At 34.8% G+C, this 21,604-nt stretch overlaps 1 protein-coding gene across 1 annotated transcript in view; it reads left to right on the forward strand.

Annotated features, from left to right (window-relative positions):
• The window catches only part of AKT3 (AKT serine/threonine kinase 3), a 266,553-nt gene that overhangs the window by 220,319 nt on the left and 24,630 nt on the right, over positions 1-21,604 (forward strand). Inside the window, exons 10-11 of the mRNA XM_068985636.1 lie at positions 2,599-2,813; positions 10,031-10,118. Of these exons, the coding sequence (XP_068841737.1) occupies positions 2,599-2,813; positions 10,031-10,118 (303 nt within the window). The remainder of the gene's footprint in view (positions 1-2,598; positions 2,814-10,030; positions 10,119-21,604) is intronic.

Below are 21,604 nucleotides of genomic sequence, written 5' to 3' on the forward strand. Positions count from 1 at the left end.
TGATAACCTGCAGTGACTTCCTTGAATCTTGGATTTTATTATATTAGAGAGTGAAGCAATCTCTGGGTACTAGTGGAAAAATTGAAACTACACCTTGTTTCCCAGAGCTTGGGCTGGGCTTGGGGTTTATCGATGTGACCTCTCACCATTTTTTAACATTTACATTCTTTTAGTGTTTCAGATCCCCACTTGTTCTTCGTCTCTGGGCATTTGTGTTAAATGTTCTCATAAAACATGAAGCTACATCTAGGGTTACAGAAGACAATAGGTGTAGAAGGAAATACCAGATATCTTCCTTCATATTTTAACTTGATTTTAGTTTGAGCATTGATGACATTGATTTCATGGAAAAGAAACACTGTCTTTAGTTTGGTTCTTCAAGATAAGTCTTTCAGTGAATTATTTCTTTAGAAGCAGATTTTGATCTGCATATATATTCAGATTATATCATAAATTGCATTGTAATGAGTTTGAAATGTATTAACATTGTTGTACCTCTACATTACCATATATCTTACTCTTTGGATCAGCCCTGGTGCTAACCATGAAGTTAATTAGCCTTTTTGCTAGGAGGGGAAAAAATCATCAGAGGTAATCAGAAGGAACTGCAACTCTCAGGTTAAAGAATGTAAATTTTATAAATTATAGGCTGTGGGTGTTAATTTCAGTTAGAATTTCTACGTTATTTCAAAGTATTATATTTTGATTTAGATGTAAGGAGAAAGGATACTGTATGAACAGTGGTAATGTATTTTTTAGTATATCCACATGTAGAATATTATAGTCATTTTTAGTTTTATTTTCTGTGTATTTCATCTTCCAGCTGTCTTGAGGTAGGAGTTGAACAGAAATCTTTCTTTTCAATTGATGACAAAGCCTCCAAAGAGGACTGGCTGAGTTGTTCGGATATTTTCTCCTCAACATTGCCTAAGTTTTACATGTCACTGAGATAATATGTTAGTTACATCACATTTGTTCAGTACAAAGTAATACAGCAAACAGTTCTGATTGTAGCATTATGGATGTATGTTTCAATTAAAGCTCATATGTTCAGAAGCAAAACCACTTATCTTGAGAATCAGTGTTCATTTTACGAAGCTAAATAAAATATACTTTATTTTATCAAACAGATTTTTTTACAATACAGTTTTATTTTTCAGTTGCTTATTTCTCTTCAAAAATAAAACCTTTTTTTATGTACTCTCTTTCCCTTCTGGCTGCAAACCAGGTATTTAAACAAAAATAAAGGATTGCCAGTTTTGCCAGCTGGGGATGAGAACCCGGCTGGTGAAATGTGGGTTCGGGAGGCAGTTAATCCAGCTTTTATGCTTTTTATGGTTTTATGAAAAAAGAGGTAAAAATCCACATTTGGCTCTTTTTTGTGTGTACCACTGTTTTGTTGGTGTTGTAGGAGTGCAGTAAGAGTTTACTTAGACTTTAAAATTTTTATTAGGTAAAATCCAGCATCTCTTAGATAAAAGGCCTACAGACAGCACATTCTGCTAATTGGCCATGGGATAGATTAAAAAGTCACTGGTGTTTAAAAATTACACTACTATACAAATACAGTATCTTGAAATAAAATATTGAGAGATCCAAATGATTAATTTCCACTGATTGAGGAACATACCTTGTAGAAAGGTAATCATATTTTTCCTGGTACAAACGGCAAGTGATGTTTCAGTTTGAACAGGTTGCTCTAGCACAGCATAACTGATACTTGCATATTGTTTCTTACTAAATATATTTTGCATGTAATGCGTTTTCAGAAATAAATCTAAGGGCATATATGAGACAGATATTGAGTCCATGATTTTTATTGTTTGTGTTTAATAGAAATTGTTGTGAGGTTCTAAAACTTTGGATACTAAAGTTTATTACAACTCAGTCAATCAATCTTTATATTCACTCTGTTGCCTAAATATTTCCTGCAAGAGTTTCAATGTGTAGGGTCCTCCAAAAGGTTTCATATATATTTTCATGATTGTCATGCCCTGGATGCTTCTTTAATACAATGCATCTGTTTACTCCTATCTGTCACTGATTTGTATTAGTTAGTTCTTCTCAGTGCAAGAAGGTATTAGACACATTATCTTCTCTATAATCAACACAGTTTAGCTCTAAGTTGTTACTTACTGACTACCTTAGTGGGGCCAGAATGAAAAATTAAGTAGGCCTAAATGAAAATGTGTAAGTATCCTTAGGGCACTCATGTATTCATTTACTTTGCTTTGCTGTTCCGTGGCTAAGTTATGTCCGACACTTTGCGACCTGACCTTGTGGACTGCAGCATGCGTGCTAGGCTCCTCTGTTCTCCACTTAATTCATTTACTTAGAATCTTGCAGTAGGCTGCAAAAAAGGTTGCAATACCTCTTTTTTTTCACCCCTTATATCTGGCTATATATTGAACATTTCACATATTTGATGTGATTTATATCTTTTGTAAGATTCTTCATAGTTTAAATGTCAAGATCTCAGAATCACCTACTTAGGTTTTGAAAGTTATGATTCACTTTTGTGTAAAAATCTTATGTTTTATAAATAATGCTTTAAAGGTTAACATGTAAAAATTAATCTTTTACTGGTTTCACTTTTAGGTGTTAGAAGATAATGACTATGGCCGAGCTGTGGATTGGTGGGGCCTTGGGGTTGTCATGTATGAAATGATGTGTGGGAGATTACCTTTCTATAACCAGGATCATGAGAAACTTTTTGAACTAATTCTAATGGAAGATATTAAATTTCCTCGAACACTCTCTTCAGATGCAAAATCATTGCTTTCAGGGCTCTTGATAAAGGATCCAAATAAACGGTAAGCCACAAATAACATGGAGTGAGTTACTGATGAATGTGGTTAGAAATTGTGATATGGAAATTAATTCACGTATAACTAACTCCAAGAAGCAATGTATTTGATGCAGACATCTTCCCACTGAGACACTGACTTATTTTTAACTGCATAATATAGAACATTTAAAATTTTTTCTCAACTCTTCCCTAACTTGGAAATTTTATACAGATTTTACCAAATAAGGATTTTGAGAGTGTTACGAGCAAACAATTTCCTAATTTGCATGGTGCTTGCTATTGTGGGGATAGGAGGATCCCTTTTTTTCCCTTTCAATCTCTGGGCTTTATATTTCTGCTGATTTACATTGTAAAACGGATAGAACTGTCTCTATACTCTGCTCCCACACTAACCTATGTTAACATATCCAGCTACTTTTTTTGTTTGTCGTTTGAAGATAATTCTTTTTCATGCATGGCTGAAAGGACTAGTGGAAAAAATGTCTTTATACACTTTGTATTTCTATTTTTATAGCTACAGCTATGACCTGAAAAATCCTACAGTTCTTTGCTTAATGAGCTATAGTATTCTTTGTTCATGCTTATATATTTATTTATACATACATTTTATAAGTCACACATGAAATGACTACTAATTATAAAATGTCTCTGAATCTATGTGTTTGTGTATACATGTAAATTCATTGTTCCATTAGATATATATATATATACACACACACACATATTCTTTGAAAATCTCTCAGGCCTCAAGTGTCTTAAGGGTAGACCATTTCATATATTTAATTTTCTATAACACCTCACATAATTTTCAAAATGTTGTGTTAGTGGTTGATGCTCAGTGTGTATTTGTGACAGACTGAATTAATGAGTGAAGGAATAAGTGAATTCTAAAATGTGGGCTTTGTTTACCTTGGAGAAGGTTTCCATCACACACTTACAGCTTTTAAATTTGTGAGGAACATGATTTTCCCTTCGGCAGAAATAAGCAAACATAATAAAAGAGGTACCATCTTTTTGCTTAGTGAAGAACCATTCAAAAATGTTTCTGAATCCTGTAACTGAGACTTTACCTTGTATTTATAAAGTAATTTTGTGTTCTTTGCTGGGACATTCACACATCTCTTATTTCCTTTGCTTTTTAGTAGCCTGTGGAGTAGAAAGGATAGATATAATTCTCATTTTCATTTGACTGGGAGAAAATGAGGCCCAGGGAGGTTTAAGTGATTTATGCTAGTTCTCACAGAAAATTCGTGTAGAACAAGAATAGAGAGCAAGTTTTTATGTACCTATTTGATATTTATCTTGTGTCTTCTTTACAGTGCACCATGTTCTTGGTTTAGGTTTTAAAATGTATTCCATTTGATGTGATTGTTTCACAGCTGTTGTAACAAAGAGGTACTTGGCTATAGGTAATCTTATAAACGGAGCTAGGGTTTCTATTTTATCTACTTGAGTTTTGGGTCTAATATTTGCCTTAGGGCAGTGAATTTTTAACCCATCTTTTTCTGACTTCTCCTTCTGGTTTTCATGTCTCCTTTATTTTTTTATTGTCATTTCCCCACCATCCACCCTCACCCCACCCTCTGAGAACAGCCCATGGTAATTGTTGAATACATGTGAGGGGAATTTCTAGAATGTTAGTGGCCTGGTATGTAGGACAGCTCTTAAAGTTTTGTCTACCCAGAGGTTGACACTGTCTAAAGAGAAGATGTGCTATTTTAAACTATCTGTTTTTTCCTTTTTAAGGTACGTAAGTCAAGCCCCTCCACTGCTACATTAAAACATTAGGAATGCAAGGATGAATAAGATGAATAATCTCTGCTCTAGGGATTCATAGAATAACGTGGGGTACAAAACATATTCACGGATGCTCAGGCTAAACTACAGACAAATGCTGTTGAAATTATTAGCTATCTAGGGGATTGGAAAACTTGAGCTGGCTTATGAAGGGGTTGGAATTTGCAGTGATTTTCATGCAGAGAATTTTACATGTAAAGAACAGCTCGAATTACAAGTGAACGTGGCATTTGAGAAGTTCATCAGCTGGAGCATAGAGTATGAGTTGGGTGACATTGGGAGATGCTCATGTGCTAGGTTCTAAGGCCCTTATGCTTCTTAGAAAATATTTAATCTTTATTCAGAAGGAGATGAGAAGCCACTGAATTATTAATAGTAAGGGATGGTGTAATCAGATTTGTGTTATGAAAAGATAACTCAGGCAGCTTTGTCATGGATAGATTAGAACAGTGAAGGCCAGGGGCAAGTAGGCAGAGTAATGAAGAATACATACGGAATTGTCCACATCAAGAGATGGAGTCCATCCCAAAACAGTGGTAAATAGGGCTAAGTAGACTTTGTGAATGATTAAATAGAAATGATGAGAAAGTGGAAGGACTTTGGGATGCCTCTGAGGTCTCCAACTGGGATGACTAGTCTGGAGAATGGAGTTATTACTGACAGAGTGGGAGTATAGGCAAAGGAGGAGGCTTGGTGGGGTAGATGTTGATGCTAGTTTTGCTGTACTGAGTCTGAGGTTTCTGTAGAAAACCTAGATGTCAAGCAGGCAGCTGAAAAGAGTACCAGTGCTTACTAGAAACACAATAGCTGATTTCCTCCAGGTATATAGCCAGGAATGGGATTGCTGGGTCATACGATAGTTCTATTTTTAGTTTTTTAAGGAACCTCCATACTCTTCATAGGGAACCTCCCAATTTACACTCCTTCCAACAGTGTAGGGGGGTTCCCTTTTCTCTGCATCCTCTCCAGTATTTATTGTTTTTAGATTTTTTGATGATGGACATTCTGGTCAGTGTGAGGTGATACATCATTGTAGTTTTTGATTTGCATTTCTCTAATAAGTTATTTTGAGCACCCTTTCATCTGTTTGTTGGCCATCTGTATGTCTGGAGAGAAGTCTGTTTAGGTCTTCTGCTAATTTTTTTCACTGAGTTGGTTGGTTCATTGTTTTTTTACTGAGCTGTGTGAGTTGTTTGTATATTTTGGAGATTAATCCCTTGTCAGTTGCTTCCTTTGCAAATATTTTCTCCATTCTGAGGGTCTTTTTGTTTTGTTTATGGTTTCCTTTGCTCTGCAAAAGCTTTGAAGTTTAATTAAATCCCATTTGTTCATTTTTGTTTTTATTTTTGTTATTCTGAGGTGGGTCAGAAAAGATCTTGCTGCAATTTATGTCAGAGAATGTTCTGCCTATGTTTTCCTCTAAGAGTTTTATAGTGTCTGTGCTTACATTTAGGTCTTTAATCCATTTTGAGTTTATTTTTGTTTATGGTGTTAGAGAGTGTTCTAATTTCCTCCTTTTACATGTAGCTGTCCAGTTGTCCTATCTAAGGTGAGCTTATTTGCAAAGCAGAAATAAAGACACAGATGTAGGGAACAAACTTATGGATACCAAGGCAGGGTAGGGAGGTAAGATGAACTGGGAGATTGGGAATGACATATATGCAATAGTATGTATAAAATGGGTAACTAATGAGAACCTGCTGTATAGCACAGAGAACCCTAGTCAGTGCTCTGTGTGACCTAAATGAGAAAGAAATAAAAAAAGAGAAAACGAAGATCATGGCATCTGGTCCCATCACTTCTTGGCAAATAGATGGGGAAACGGTGGAAACAGTGGCTGACTTTATTTTTCTGGGCTCCAAAATCACTGCAGATGGTGATTGCAGCCATGAAATTAAAAGACACTTCCTCCTTGGAAGGAAAGTTATGACCAACCTTGACAACATAAGAAAAAGCAGAGACATTACTTTGCCAACAAAGGTCCGTCTAGTCAAGGCTATGGTGTTTCCATTAGTCATGTACAGATGTGAAAGTTGGACTATAAAGAAAGCTGAGCGCCGAAGAATTGATGCTTTTGAACTGGGGTGTTGGAGAATTCTTTTGAGTGTCCCTTGGACTGCAAGGAGTTCCAACCAGTCCATCCTAAAGGAGATCAGTCCTAGGTGTTCATTGGAAGGACTGATGTTGAAGCTGAAACTCTTAATACTTTGGCCACCTGATGTGAAGAGCTGACTCATTTGAAAAGACCCTGATGCTGGGAAAGATTGAGGGCAGGAGGAGAAGGGGACAACAGAGGATGAGATGGTTGGGATGGCATCACCGACCCAACGGACATGGATTTGGGTGGACTCTGGGATTTGGTGATGGACAGGGAGCCCTGGCGTACTGCGGTTCATGGGGTCACAAAGAGTTGGACACAACTGAGCGACTGAACTGAACTGAATTGGTATGTATATATATAACTGATTGATTCTTCTGAACAGTAGAAACTAACACAGCATTGCAAAGCAACTATACTCCAGTAAAAATTAATTTTAAAAAACAGAAACACAGGAGCTGAATATGTGGATTTTGGGTCTGTCATATTTAATGGCTGGAGCCATGACAACAGCGAGAAGAGTCGAATATAAAGAGAAGACACCCCAGGACAGAGACTTGGGGAGTGCCAAAAGTTTAGGAGGTAGAAGGAAGAGAAAGAGCCAACAAAGGACCTGAAAAGTCTTTGGAAACATGATCAGAGATAGTATACCTCTTTATTATTCCTATTCAGTTGTTTAAATAGTGCTTCAGTTTTTCTGATACTCCTTGCTGAATTGCTCTCAGTTCTATCAAAGAGTCAGCTCTCAGTTTGCTTTTATTTCTTATTCTTCATTACTTTGTGATTATTCTGTTAGTATCTCTCTTAACGTCCTATGCAAATTTTGTAGGAACATCATAACCTCATGTTGCATTCAGTAACACAAGGAAAATGTAAATCCCATGTTGCTTCTAGTTATGAAGAATCCATAATGGCTGAGGATTTTAGATTGGCTTTCTGATATGGGAATTTGGTATTCTTAGACAAAAATATCTTAATGTAAGTCATATTTTGATATTATTTTGAAGTCTTAAATTGTATATTAGGGAGTCATTGACATTGAAATTTTTGACAGTTTCACACTTTGAAGAAGCTTGTGTTAAAGAATCTCTACCAACTTCTAAAATGGCAGTCTAAGATTATATTCTTAGTCTTTGTATAGTATTTATGGCTGATACTTTAATTATATATGTATTTGATAAATGTAGATTAAATGCTGGCTATGTCCAAAGCCAAATATTGCTTGAGAACTAAGGAGTGACATAAAAATGAATGACTGAAGCTGAATTAAAACCTTTTTATTTCTAAAAATGATTATAGTTTTCCATTTTAACTGCTACTTCACTCACCATCTTGTCTATGTTTTAGGTTGAAAACAGTATTGAACTAAATAATAACATAGATAGAAGAAAATACAATGAACTTCTGATTTTTCTTATGCATACTACTTTGATGCATACTTTGAAATGTTAAATAGTTCTTTCAGAAGCAAGTATTTTGGTGTTTCTGCTTTTCTGGCTTCCTAAGCACAGGCTTAAAACACTTTGGATAATCTAGTACTAAACTCTCCCCTCAAACGAATTTGCATTCTACCAGGGGAGAGGCATACATAACTTGAAATAGAATGAAAAAGAATGAGGCCAGAAGTCCAGTGCTGAGTGTTAACTAAATATAGAGTTGCCAGTCTGAGAGTTCCAAATATGAACATAACTATTATGATCTGATCCAATCTAAAAGTTCCAGTCAGAGGTGTGATTTATTCTGTATGGATCTTAGGATATAAAAGACCTGGATACAAAAAAAAGAGACCTGGATACTGGGAACTATAGGATCATCACTGCAGATATTCAGAAATCCGCTAATTGTTTTGTTTTTTCCATTCTGACAGTGTGTCGGAGGATCCTGGATTCTTCCTAGTGATATATTTCTTATACCTAATAATAACCAGAATTCATTAAAATTGTAGAATTGCTTATTTTCTATGACATATTTGCTTTTCTTTCTACCCAGTGGTGTGTTGGGAGTCGACATGTACCAGTTTAGAATAGCCAGTTGTTAAATATCAAGAATTTTGTGAGCTGGTTGTTGAAAACAACCATTATTAAAAATTAAATTATATGAACTTAAAATTAAACCAGGAACATTAAAATCAAGGATAGAAAATACTCAAAACTCTTCACTCTTTGATAATGTTGTTAAATTTTACTCTTCTCTGTACTTTTGAGGATACTTATATATTTTGAGGTTGGAAATCCTGTATAATGTTTTGCTTCTGCACATCTTCTGTTGATAAATCTAATAATACATGTAGGTATTATATATTTATAATTTCCCAAGATAGCTGATTATTAAGCATTTACCAGCGTGTATCATTCCTAACAATGAGTAAAATCAAATAAAACTTGCTCTATCAAATTCAGATTTAAAAATAGATTTCCTTTGTTTTATTTTCTTCCTTGTTTCCCTGTCCTTTCTTTATTTCTCTCTTTTTCCTCTTTTCCTCCCATCTTACTTCCTCCTCTGTTATTTTCTGTTTCTGTCATCCTTTCTTCAGAGTGGCTAGTATGTACTGTATGAAACTGAGAAATCTAGAAAACACCTGAATTTCAGATTGTGTCAGGTATCAGTTGAATAAGAGTATCTTCAAAGATGGGGATATAAATTTTTAATTTATATTGAAACTTGTATAGCAGATTCCATTACAGTGATAGTTCATATATTAACTTTCTCACTTCTCTGAAAATTCATTTGAAATATGAAAGTGATTTATTGGCTTCTGTTAGCAATGCTCTCTAAATTGTTTTTTCTAACCAGTTATGTAGTTTTTTCAGAATTTATGTTGACAAGGGTGCATTTTGACTAAAGTCATTCTAAAATAATTTTGGTTTGAGAATTGACAATAGCTGTTATTTATTGTGCTAGGTACTTGTTATTTCTAAATGCTTAGCAGTAAGCTACTGTAAGCAGTAAGATTAATCTTACTGTAATTAAGATTACTTAACAGTAATCTTCCATGCTGGTATTATTATTCCCACTATACAGATGAGAAAACTGAGATTAAGTAAGTTTTCATTGTCATACACCTCATAAGTTCTAGAGCTGCATGCTAGCTCTGGTTTGTCTCCAAAACTTGTGCTTTTTTCAAATACCGTACTGTCCCAAGCCAAATTCTTATTAATAGTGTATTAGGAAAACTAGATCTTACAACAAAAGCTTTTTATTTTTATGGCTATTTATCACAAAAACTATTTACACACAGGAAGTTACATTTCACAAAAGCTTTGTAGTTATGCATTCAGCTTATGCAAATGTTCTATAATCATTTAATTTTATTTCTGTTCTCACAGCCTTGGTGGAGGACCAGATGATGCAAAAGAAATTATGAGACACAGTTTCTTTTCTGGAGTAAACTGGCAAGATGTGTATGATAAAAAGGTCAGTTATCTTCATGGTATTGTATTTTTACTGTATTATTTAATTGAATATTGAACATCTTAGCACAAAACATTATTGGTAGTTTTTACATCTGAAATGCATTTTGAAATTTTATTCAATGTGATGTTTTCTCTTTATTATCACAATAATTTGTTAGTTTACTTCTCATCATTTCATTGATTCAGAAAAAATAAAGGTACCAATGTTATGATTCTTCAGGAAAACTAGCAAAGCAATCACAATTTTGAAACTTTGTCTCTATACCTTTCATTTTAAAGTGAATGCCTCATATTTATTTATACAGTTCCTTATTTTTAAAAGGAATTTAAAGCAGTTTAGTTTTAATATTTAACAAAATAATATGTTTATTTGTCTTCTTTGGGGCTTCTCTTTTACTTGAAATAGAACTTCAAGACTTACAAGATGGATGCTACAAATCATATAATTTTATTTTTACTCTAATCTGTACTTGTTTCTAATACTGCAGTGTTTACTTAAGTTTAGAAATAGGAAATTACTGTGTCTGTCTTATCTTTTAAATCTTTTTAATTTCATTTTTACTACTTCAGATACTGTTAGTACAGTCAATGATTTTGATATTTTGATTTTCAAATGCTCACATGAAAATTTTACTATGAAATTTTTATGTTATTCAGCATTTGCTTGTAATTCTTACCTAGTCAGTTTATGTACTCAGTCCTTCCATTTCAGTTTATTCTAGGTTTTCATGTTTTTCTCTAAAATGTGTTAATCAGCAACATTTATGCAGTGTCTTAATTTTTGCCAAATACTCTTCTCTGTTAATCCCTAAAGCAAAGATAGAGTGATATCATAGAGTTATGAGGAAGTAAGACAAGTGCATCATTTTTGTATTATGTTACAGTAATAGGGAATGTGATGATTTTAAGCATTTCTTATAACTAGGTGTTTAAAATAGAGGCACCATGTTACGGTACCTCTACTCAAACTTCAATTAAACTTACATTTCTTGAGTTCCTACCATGTATAAAGCACTAAGGTAAGTATTGGATCCTTCTCAAACCTTGTGAGAAGTTTGTGATCATTCTTAAGTATCCTCAATATTTATTAACTTCAGGCAGATAGTTATATATCTACTTTATAATAGATAAAAATTCTTTACAAGTGGCATCCATATATAGCCCCTAAAGCACCACTTGCTGTTTATCATGTGAGTGCACTACAGAAGAACCTAGAAATAATATATGATCAAAGGTTTCCTTTGGCACACAAAGTTATAAGCCACAACTAAATATTCCTTTGGTATATACTCTGTCCAAAGAGGGCTCCACCACCACTAACAACAACCAAACAGAAAGAAAAATTTCCTTAAGAGACTAAATGTGGGGCATTGGTATGGCACTGCTAACTTTAAAGAAGGGGTAAAATATGGATTTTCTTCAGTCCTATTCAGAGAGTCAGATAGGCTAATAAGATTGGAGTTTGGCATCACCTAAGGGTGAACTCCGGGAGTTGGTGATGGACAGGGAGGCCTGGCGTGCTGTGATTCATGGGGTCGCTAAGAGTCGGACACGACGAGCGACTGAACTGAACTAAACTAAAAGGAATGCACTGAGAACCCAGCCAGCACACAGTGAAGAAACAAGGCTTATCCTGTCTCTGCCCCATGGGCTCAGCATGCCCAGAGTGAAGGTACTGTTAAGATACCCAGGCAGCTCCCTTGTGGTGAATGAAACTGGAGAAGCCAGCAAGAAGGGCAGTACAAGGAGCTGCCAAAACATAGCTTTAGATGATGGGTGTGAAGAAATAAATATAAATTGTTAGAGTTTACATTAAAATAGTTGCTGCTTAACTTAAGCAAAAATGTTAAGTATCCTGCATAAAGAAGCACAGCTGCAAAAATCACAAAGTTTCTACTCGTTGACACTTGCTGCAGGTTTACTCGAGGGTGTGGGTGGTATCTGGGCTGTCACATGGCCTTGATGTTTTCAGCCATCTTCACACACCTGAAGAAGAACAGTGTCATAGCAGCATGCTTAAATTTTGACACTCTTTCTAAAAGGTGGTGGAAATATGATTGGGTTTATTTGGGTTTGTATTGTATTACAATTAACAAGGAATTAATTATAGGAATGCTAACACAGTAGCTATTTTCATGAATTTACCTGTGTTTTCAAACGTTTTTGAGGGGTCTTATATCTTTAAAATGCATAACTTATTCTTCATCTCTAAGGTCAGGTGCTTTTCAGTTTTACTAATGTGCTTTGGGAGAATTGCTGTTTCTATGCATTTATGACATGATTGCTGGCAATCTTCCTATTGCTGTGTATCATGGGAAACTCTCCAGATGAAGGTGTGTGTGAAGATGCTGGTATGTTTAGCGGAAGGGCTTCCCCAGTGGCTCAGTGGTAAAGAATCCGCCCGACAGTGCAGAAGATGCAGGAGACACGGGTTTGAGCTCTGGGTTGGGAAGATCCTCTGGAGGAAGAAATGGCGCTCCGTGCCAGTATTCTTGCCTGGAAAATCCCATGACCAGGGGAGCCTGGCAGGCTACAGTCCAGGGGGTCACAAAGAGTCAGACAGGACTGAGCACCTGAGCATGAGCACCTTTAGGGGAAAGTGAAACCTCTTCCTAGGGAAAGTTAAAAATGAATTAATCTTACCTGTGAGTATCATCATGTACCACTGTAGGTAACTCAGTGCTGGAAGGTGGAGGTACTCATCCTAGATAATCTGCTTCCCTCCTGCGTGGAAATGGACAAGTTGTTTTACACCCACAGGAAATTATGGTCTTTGAAGTGTCTTCAGGCTTTCAGATTCTCTGGTAGGATGTTTTATATGAATTTATCTAGGTAAATTCCTATATGTTTTATACTCAGTTTGTCAACTTTATACAAAAAAGTCTGCTGAGAGTTTTCTGTGAGACTGTGTTCAATTTATAGAAGAATTTGGGGAGGATTGGCATTTATTTGGGCCTTCTTTAATTACTCTCAGTAATGTTTCATAATTTTCAGTGTTTAGTTCTTATTCATATTTTGTTAAATTTATCCATAAGTATTTCATGTCTTCTGATGTGAATGATACTTTAAACTTTTATTTTCATATTGTTTGCTACCAGTAGAAATAGGATTGATTTTTGTATGTGGATCTTGTATCCTACAAGCTATTAGTTTTAGTAGTTTTTTTGTACGTGATATAGGGTTATCTAAATAGATGACCATATTTTAAAAAGCTTTACTTCATTTTCAATCTGTATGTATTTTATTTCTTTTCCTTTATTATATTGGCTAGGACCTTTCTACAATGTGGAATAGAAATGATGAGAGTTAACATCCTGGTTTTGTTTCTAAGGAGAGAAAACATTGTTTCTAGGGAGAAAACACTGTTTACCAGTAAATATGACATTAATCACATCTAACACTGAAATATTCATTACTAAATACCATTCTCCAGTAAAAAGAATCAAAGTTATTTGGAGAAGTAGTTGATCTCACAGCTGGGATGGGGAAGGTAAAAGAAGAGCCCAAGGAATTTTGTGGTGCCAGAAAGTAAAAAAAAACAACAAGGAAGGTAGATGGAAAGGTTCATGTTAATAGAACACAGGAACCAACCTTAAGTAATTTCCAGTGGTGAAAGCTGGAACAATTTTAGTAGCAAAACAAATATTGTATGTGACCCAAAGAATGAGATACATCCATTAGTCTGTACTGCAAAATTAGTGATTGAACAAATAGATAAAATATTGAGAAGAGACAGGTCTTCATTAAAATAGTAGCAGTATTGTTGCTCAGTCATGTCTGACTCTTTGAGACCTCTTGGACTATATCCTGCCAAGCTCCTCTATCCTTGGGATTCTCCAGGCAAGAATACCGGAGTGGGTTGCCATTCCCTTCTCCAGGGGATCTTCCTGACTCAGGGATTGAACCCAGGTCTCCCACATTGCAGGCAGATTCTTTGTCACCTGAGACAGCAGGGAAGCCCCATCTTCATTATAGGTGAATTCGAATTAATAAAGGTAGAAGGAATCAGGGAAATAGAAAATTATCATTAAAAACCCCAGAATAAAAATTGCTGTGTGCAATTCACCAGTGAATGCTAAAATTAGTGGGTAAAAGTAAAGAAACAGAATATTTGCATGTCTACATATCTCTCTTAAAATATATATTTACAAAGATTTAAAAGAGTAATTTTAGAGTTAAAAAAAAACAAACCTTGGCAAACGTTGCAAAATCCTTGTAACCCATGATATGATAACATGAGAAGGCTGTATCACTTTTGTAGTATTCTTCAAAATTAATAACCTCAGTATGATCATGAGAAAACCTGACTAAATGTCATATGGAATTCTAGATTGGATCTTGGAATAGAAAAGGGCCCTAAGTGGCAAAACTGGTGAAATCTAAATAAAGTTGGTAGCTGAGGAAAAGTGAAAGTGTTAGTTGCTAAGTCATGTCCGACCCTATGCGACCCCATGGACTGTAGCCTGCCAGGCTCCTCTGTCCATGGAATTCTCCAAGCAAGAATACTGGAGTGGGTAACCATTTCCTTCTCCAAGGCATCCTCCCGATCCAGGGTCGAACCTTGAGTCTCCTGCATTACAGGCAGATTCTTCAGTGTCTGAGGCTCCAGGGAAGTTTTGCTTAATTTATTTTTATCTCTTTCTGAAGTATATGTGCTACAGTCTTTGAAGAGTGGCTACAGTAATACCTGTCTTGTCTACATCCCTCACTGAATCATCTCCCTCATCTCCACCTGTTCCCTGGGTGTAACAGGTATTGTCTGCTTCCTCCTTGTTATCATCAATCCGCTCAGGACGAAATTCATACATTTCACAACCACTGAAAACTAGTGCCTGCCCTGTTTTGAAGTCTTTCTTTCCATTTCTTGCTCAAGCTTATCCATCTTTTCTTGTTTTTTTACTTCCATATAAGGAAAGATTCTGGACTTATTTTGGCAGTATTTGGACCTAGGGCAAAACACTCTATTAGATCTTTTAATGATATTTTCTGTTCATTCTTTTCTTTTTTTAAAAAAGGGAAACAACACAGTATAAATCCAGAAGGAAATGTGTCATGATGCATGCAGATATCTACCCCTCCATGGCATACCCAAAGCCAGCCACGTTTGTTGTTTCTAGTAGTTCAAGAAAGTATTTGCACACTCTCAATTTTGGAGTTTTTCTTTTCGGCCTTACTGTGCTTCTTAACTCGCTGCTTGTGGTTTATTCTCTATAGCGTATTTTTCAAGTTCTTCACTGCTTGCGTCATATTTTCTCACTGCAGTCCAGTCAAGAGAGAGCTCACACTCCCTTAGTGCTCCACCCGTGCGTGTACCACAGATTTGCAATCTGTACCTTTACTTAGTTTTTGAGCAGCAACTACAGGTTTGAATAGCTCATTTAGCTCTTGTAATTTTTACTGCTTGTCATCCAGTAATCTTTTTCTACTCCACCTTTTGGCTTCTCTAAGTCTTCGCAGGTTTGGGGGAGGTGGAAGGTGGATTATGCAGAGAGCTGGCACCAGCCAGACTTTTTAGCACATCATGGGGTCTCTATCCATGGTAGGAGGAGAAAGAGGAACACACAAGCTTACTCACTGCACCATACTTTGACTTTTTCCTTATTCATTAGATAATGTATGCCTTCTAATGGAATGTGCAGCCCATTTTAATTTAATTCAGTTATTAACATAGTTGGGTTTAAATCTACCATCTTGCAGTTTTATTCCTTTTTTAATCTACCTTCTTGTGAATATTTTTGTTTTGATTTTATCTTAGCTATTGTCTCATTAGCTATTCTCCTTTGTTTTTTTGTCGTGAAGTTGTTCTGGAGTTTTCTGTGTATTTCACTGTGCCTTCAGTTAATATTATATATCACTTTGAATAGCATATTTCTGTTTCCTCTTCCATTCTTCACTTTCATATATTCTACTTTCACATATTATAAGCCATCACAATATATCGTAATTCTGTTTAGCTTTAGACAATTATATTTTAATGTGCTAACAATGCTTTATATTTACTACTAGTAGCATTCTCCATTGCCTTATGGAGATCCATGCTTCCATCTGGTATCTTTTTCTTTGTGTGGTGAAATAGTATTAAAGTTACACTGGCACTTTTCATGACTGAATCATGACTTCCTATTTTCTGATTGAAAAATTCAGCATGAAGACTTTGGTGATTCATGGCAGTTATGCCACTGTTAGTGATTGTTGTTATTTTCTTAAGTAAAGTAAGGTTAGACAAGTACAACATGAATACTCAACAGAGAAAAGAAAGGCTAAACAGATGCATCTAGGTAGCTTCATATTGACGTTTTCCTTACCTTACTCAAATGGTAGTCCAGTCTAAGACTTCAGATCAGAGAAAAACAAGCCACAAATATCTACCAAATGTTCTGACAGTTTAACTTTAAAATTACTCTCTTCTGTTGATTGTGAGGCATTGCACTGAGGATATAAAAGAACACAGACAGCTGTCAAAACCATGTTAGTTATGATATGAAATGCAAATGGTTTAAGCTTTAAAACCCTCAAGTAGGTTAAAAACAAAATGTAACTAGATGTTCTGTATAAGAATCGCACCTAAAACAAAATTACGCAGAATAAATGGGTAAAATAAGAGGATAAACAGAGGTGTAACAGTCAAATGTCACAAAAAGTGAACAGACAGTAGTAATTTTGAGCTCAGTAGAGTTCAACATATAAATATTAAATGTGAGAAGTCATTTTTGGCACGATGAGCAATAGTATAATCTTCAATGTAAAAATTAAAATTTTTGCACCAAATAGGTTTTTGTATACACAAAACACTATTATAAATGCCAGAAGGCCTGATAGAACACAATTTCTTTTTAATGTGGCAGAGGTTCATCAGTTTTCTTGATCTTTTCAAAAAGGCAGCTTGTGATTTTGGTGATTTTCTCTGTCAGTTTTCAATTTTAAAATTTATGGATTTCTATTCATTTTCATTTATTTTCTTATTATTTCAGATTTTATTTGCTCTTCTATTTCTGGCTTCCTAAACTGGAAGCATAGATGATTGCTTTTAGAGCTTTCTTTTTGAATGTGTGATTCAGCGCTGTAAGTTGTCCTATGTAGGCTATTTTTACTGCATCCCACAAACTTTGATGAGTTGTATTTATTTTTATTTACTTTAAAATATATTTAAAATTTTCTTGAAATGTCTTATTTGACCCATGTGTTATTTGGAACTATATTATTTGATATTTGCTGCTGCTGCTGCTGCTAAGTCACTTAAGTCGTGTCCGACTCTGTGCAACCCCGTAGACGGCAGCCCACCAGGCTCCTCTGTCCCTGGGATTCTCCAGGCAAGAACACTGGAGTGGGCTGCCATTTCCTTCTCCAATGCATGAAAGTGAAGTCGCTCAGTCGTGTCCAACTCTTCGCGACCCCATGAACTGCAGCCTACCAGGCTCCTCCATCCATGGGATTTTCCAGGCAAGAGTACTGGAGTGGGTTGCCATTGCCTTCTCCGATTTGATCTCTGTTTGGAATTTTTCCAGATATATTTATCTTACTGATTGCCAGTTTAATTTTTTTGTGGTCTGAGAGCATACCTTTGTATGATTTCTGTTCTTTTAAATTTAAGATGTGTTTCATGACCTGGAATATGGTTTCTCTTGGTAAATATTCTGTGAGCTTAAGTAGAATATGTATTCTGCCATTGTTGGAGGAGGTAGTGTATAAATATCAACTCGATCCAGTTGGCTGATGGTGCTTTTCAGTCCTTCTAATTTTCCACCTTCTAAATCTGTCAATTACTGATAAAGGGATGTTAAAAGTCTCCAACTATCATAGTGAATTAAATCTATTTCTCCTTACAGTTCGATCAATTTTTGGCTATTGTATTTCGAAACTCTCTCGTTAGATGCATACGCATTAAGCATTGTTATGTCTTTCTGGAGAATTAACCCCTTTATCATTATGTAATGTTTCTTTTTGTATGATAACTTTCAATCCTCTAAAGTTGGCTCTGTCTGAAGTTAATCTGGCTATTCCAAGTTTCTTTTGATAAGGTGTTACCATGGTTTCACCTTACTTTTCTTTTAATCTACAATTAATACAGTCTTAGATCACATTAGATTTTTTTTAATCGAAGTATAGTTGATTTACAATATCCTGTTAGTATTGGGTGTATAGCACAGCGATTCAGTTGTACGTATATGTATATTTTTCTTTGTATTCAGATTCTCTTCCCTTATAGGTTATTACAAGATACGGTGTATAGTTCCCTGTGTTCCACAGTAGGTCCTTCTGGGTTATCTATTTTATATATAGTAGTGTGTATGTTAATACCAACCTCATAATTTATCTCTCTCCTACTGCTTCTCCCATTTGGTAACTGTAGGTTTGTTTTCTATGCCTGTGAGTCGTCTTTCTGTTTGGAAATAAGTTCATTTGTATCTTCTTTTAGGTTTTTCATATAAGCGATACCATTTGATATTTATATTTCACTGTCCAGCTTGTCTCACTTAGTGTGATAATCTCTAGGTCCATCTATGTTGCTGCGAACGGCATTGTTTTATGTCTGAGCAATATTCTGTCGTATATTTGTACGCTGCATCTGTTTCTCCATTCCTCTGTCAGTGGACATTCAGGTTGCTTCCACATCTTGGATATTGTAAATAGTGATGCTATGAAAAGTGGAGTGCGTGTACCTTTTTAGACTGTGATTTTCCCCAGATACATGCCCAGGAGTGGGATTGCAGAATCATATGTAGTTCTATTTTTAGTTTTTCAAGAAACCTCCATACTGTTCTGCACAATGGTTGTACCATTTTACTTCCCTGCCAACAGTGAGGGAGGGTTCCTTCCTCCCAACCCCACATCCTCTCTAGCATTTATTACTTGTAGACTTTTAATGATGGCCATTCTGATCAATGTGAGGTGATACCTCATTGTAGTTTTGAGTCAGATTTCTCTAATAATTAGCAATGTTGAGCATCTTTTCATGTGCCTTTTGGCCATTTGTATGTCTTCCTTGGACAGTTACATGTAAAGGAATGAAATCAGAACATTCTCTAATTCTATACACAAAAATAAATTCAAAATGTATTAGAGGCCTAAATGTAAGACCAAATGATCTGTAATATGGTGTCTAGCACTAATTTTGGAATACCGTTCTTGCTTCAAGTATTTCTTCTGCGCCTTCCTGTCCCTTCTCTTCTCTTAGTCCTGTTACATGTACATTACATCTTTTATAGTTGTCTCAGAATGCTTGGATATTCTGTTCTTTTTTATTCTTGTTTCTCTTTGTATTTCGGTTTGGAAAGTTTCTATTAACATTTCTTCAAGCTCACCAATTATTTCCTTGACTGTTCTGGCTATTGGTGAACCTGTCAAAGACAAAGGCATTTTGTGGTGGTGTTTTTGATTGCTGGCATTTCCTTTGATGCTTTCTTAAAGATTCCATTTATCTACTTATAATACTCACCTATTCTTGCTAGTAGTTCACTTTTTCTACTAAAGCCTTTAGTATAATAATCATAGCTGCTTCAAATTCCTGGTCTCATAATTCCAACATCTATCTCTCTCTCTGTCATATCTGAGGCTTGCTTTATATCTTGAAAATACACATTTTTATCCCTTTAGTATGTCTTGCAATTTTTTTGTTGAAAGTCAGACATTGTACTGAGTAAAAGAAATTGAGGAAATTGAGGTAAACAGGTCTTTAGTGGAGGTGTTACATGTATCTGTCTCACTAGTTTACCAGGTTTGAAGATACTTATTAGTTTTAGTGCCATTTAAAGGTGATAGTCTATATAATATAGATGATTGTGTCATCTGTTTCCAACTTGTATGCCTTTTATCTCTTTTTTTTTCTTGCCTCCTTGCATTGACTAAGATTGCCAGAACAATGTTGTATAGAGATGGTGAGAATAGACATTTAATTATTACTGATTTGGGGGAGATGTTATTTATATTTCCCCTTCTGATTATGATATTAGGTATAGGTTTTTTTACGCTTGCCATCTCTCAGGTTAAAATTATCTGCTGTTTATTTTCTGAGCACTTTTGTTACAAACAGATGCTGGATTTTGTCAGATACGTTTTTCTGCATTCATAGAGATAATTGTGTAATGTTTCTACTTTAGTTTATTAATATAGTGAATCACATAGATTTTCAAATATTGCACCTATATTGCATGCCTAGAATAAACTTCTAAACAATCATGGTATATTATCTTTTTTATATATTGCTAGATTTTTGTTAGTATTTTTATTTTAGGATTTTGCATTGATATTCATAGGAAGCATTGGGCTATACTTTTCTTTTCATATACTATCTGGTTTTAGAATCAGGATAATAATACTAGACACTGAAAATAAATGATGTTACCTTTTTTATTTTATGGAAAAGTTTGCATAGAGTTACTACATTTCCTCTCTCAGTGTTGATAGAATGTCCTGTGAAGTCATCTGAGCCTAGACTAAAGTAATTCAATTTATTCAGTGTATGTTCAGCATTTCTAATTATCTGTTGTTTTTTTTTCCAAAAAGATTTTGTAGTTCATATGTGTTTCAAGGAATTTTAATACTTTATCTAATTATTGAATTCATTGACACTTGAGTTGATGGATTATTTGCTTTATTTTTCTATTCCTCTCACCTTGTTTTATAAATCAGCCCTTTCTTTTAGCCAGTTACATTGAGAAGTTAATACATTTGAATCCTTTCCTCTTTTATAATATTATCTTGTAGTGTTGAGCTGCATCATGTAAGTTTTTTTGGTCATATTATGATTTAATTTTTACTTCAAGATGCTTTTTAATTTTCCCTATGATATCTTCTTTTACTCTATAGATTATTGAAGTATGTTGTTTGATTTACAATATTTGGAGATTTATTAACTATTTTTCTGTTTAGGTTTCTAGTCTAATTCTGTTAAGGAACATACTTTTATAATTCTAAATACTTTAAATTTTGAGGTTTATTTTATGAAAAAATATGATTTATGTTGATGAGTGTTTTATATACATTGAAAATAATGTGTATCTTTGTTATATACAGTGTTCTATAAATGTCAGTTAGATCAAGTGGGTTAATAGTTTTAAGTATTCTGCATCCTTACTGATTGACTGCTTGCTTTTATCAGTTAATAAGAGAGGATAAGTAAAGTCCTGACCTATAATTGTGGTGTTGACTAATTCTCTTTTAGTTCTGTCACTTTTGCTTTAAACTTGCTGTTCTGTTCTTAGGTGCACCCGGTTTTAAGACTGTTATAACTTCTTTCAGTGAATTTCATCACCTCATCTAAGTTAGCCAGCTTTTTGCATAAAGATTAGAGTGGTTGTACATGAAATAGAAAATATTAAAACAGAGAAAGTCAATAAAACCAAAAATAGTTGATTGTTTGAAAAGATCATAATTGACAAATTTTTAACTAGATTGGCTAAGAAAATGAGAAAAAATAGTAAAATCACAGGTGGAAAAACATTAATATTGATTTTACAGAAATACAAAGGATTGTTAAGAGGATAATGT

Source organism: Capricornis sumatraensis, chromosome 14 (assembly GCF_032405125.1).
Source record: "Capricornis sumatraensis isolate serow.1 chromosome 14, serow.2, whole genome shotgun sequence".
NCBI lineage: Eukaryota > Metazoa > Chordata > Mammalia > Artiodactyla > Bovidae > Capricornis > Capricornis sumatraensis.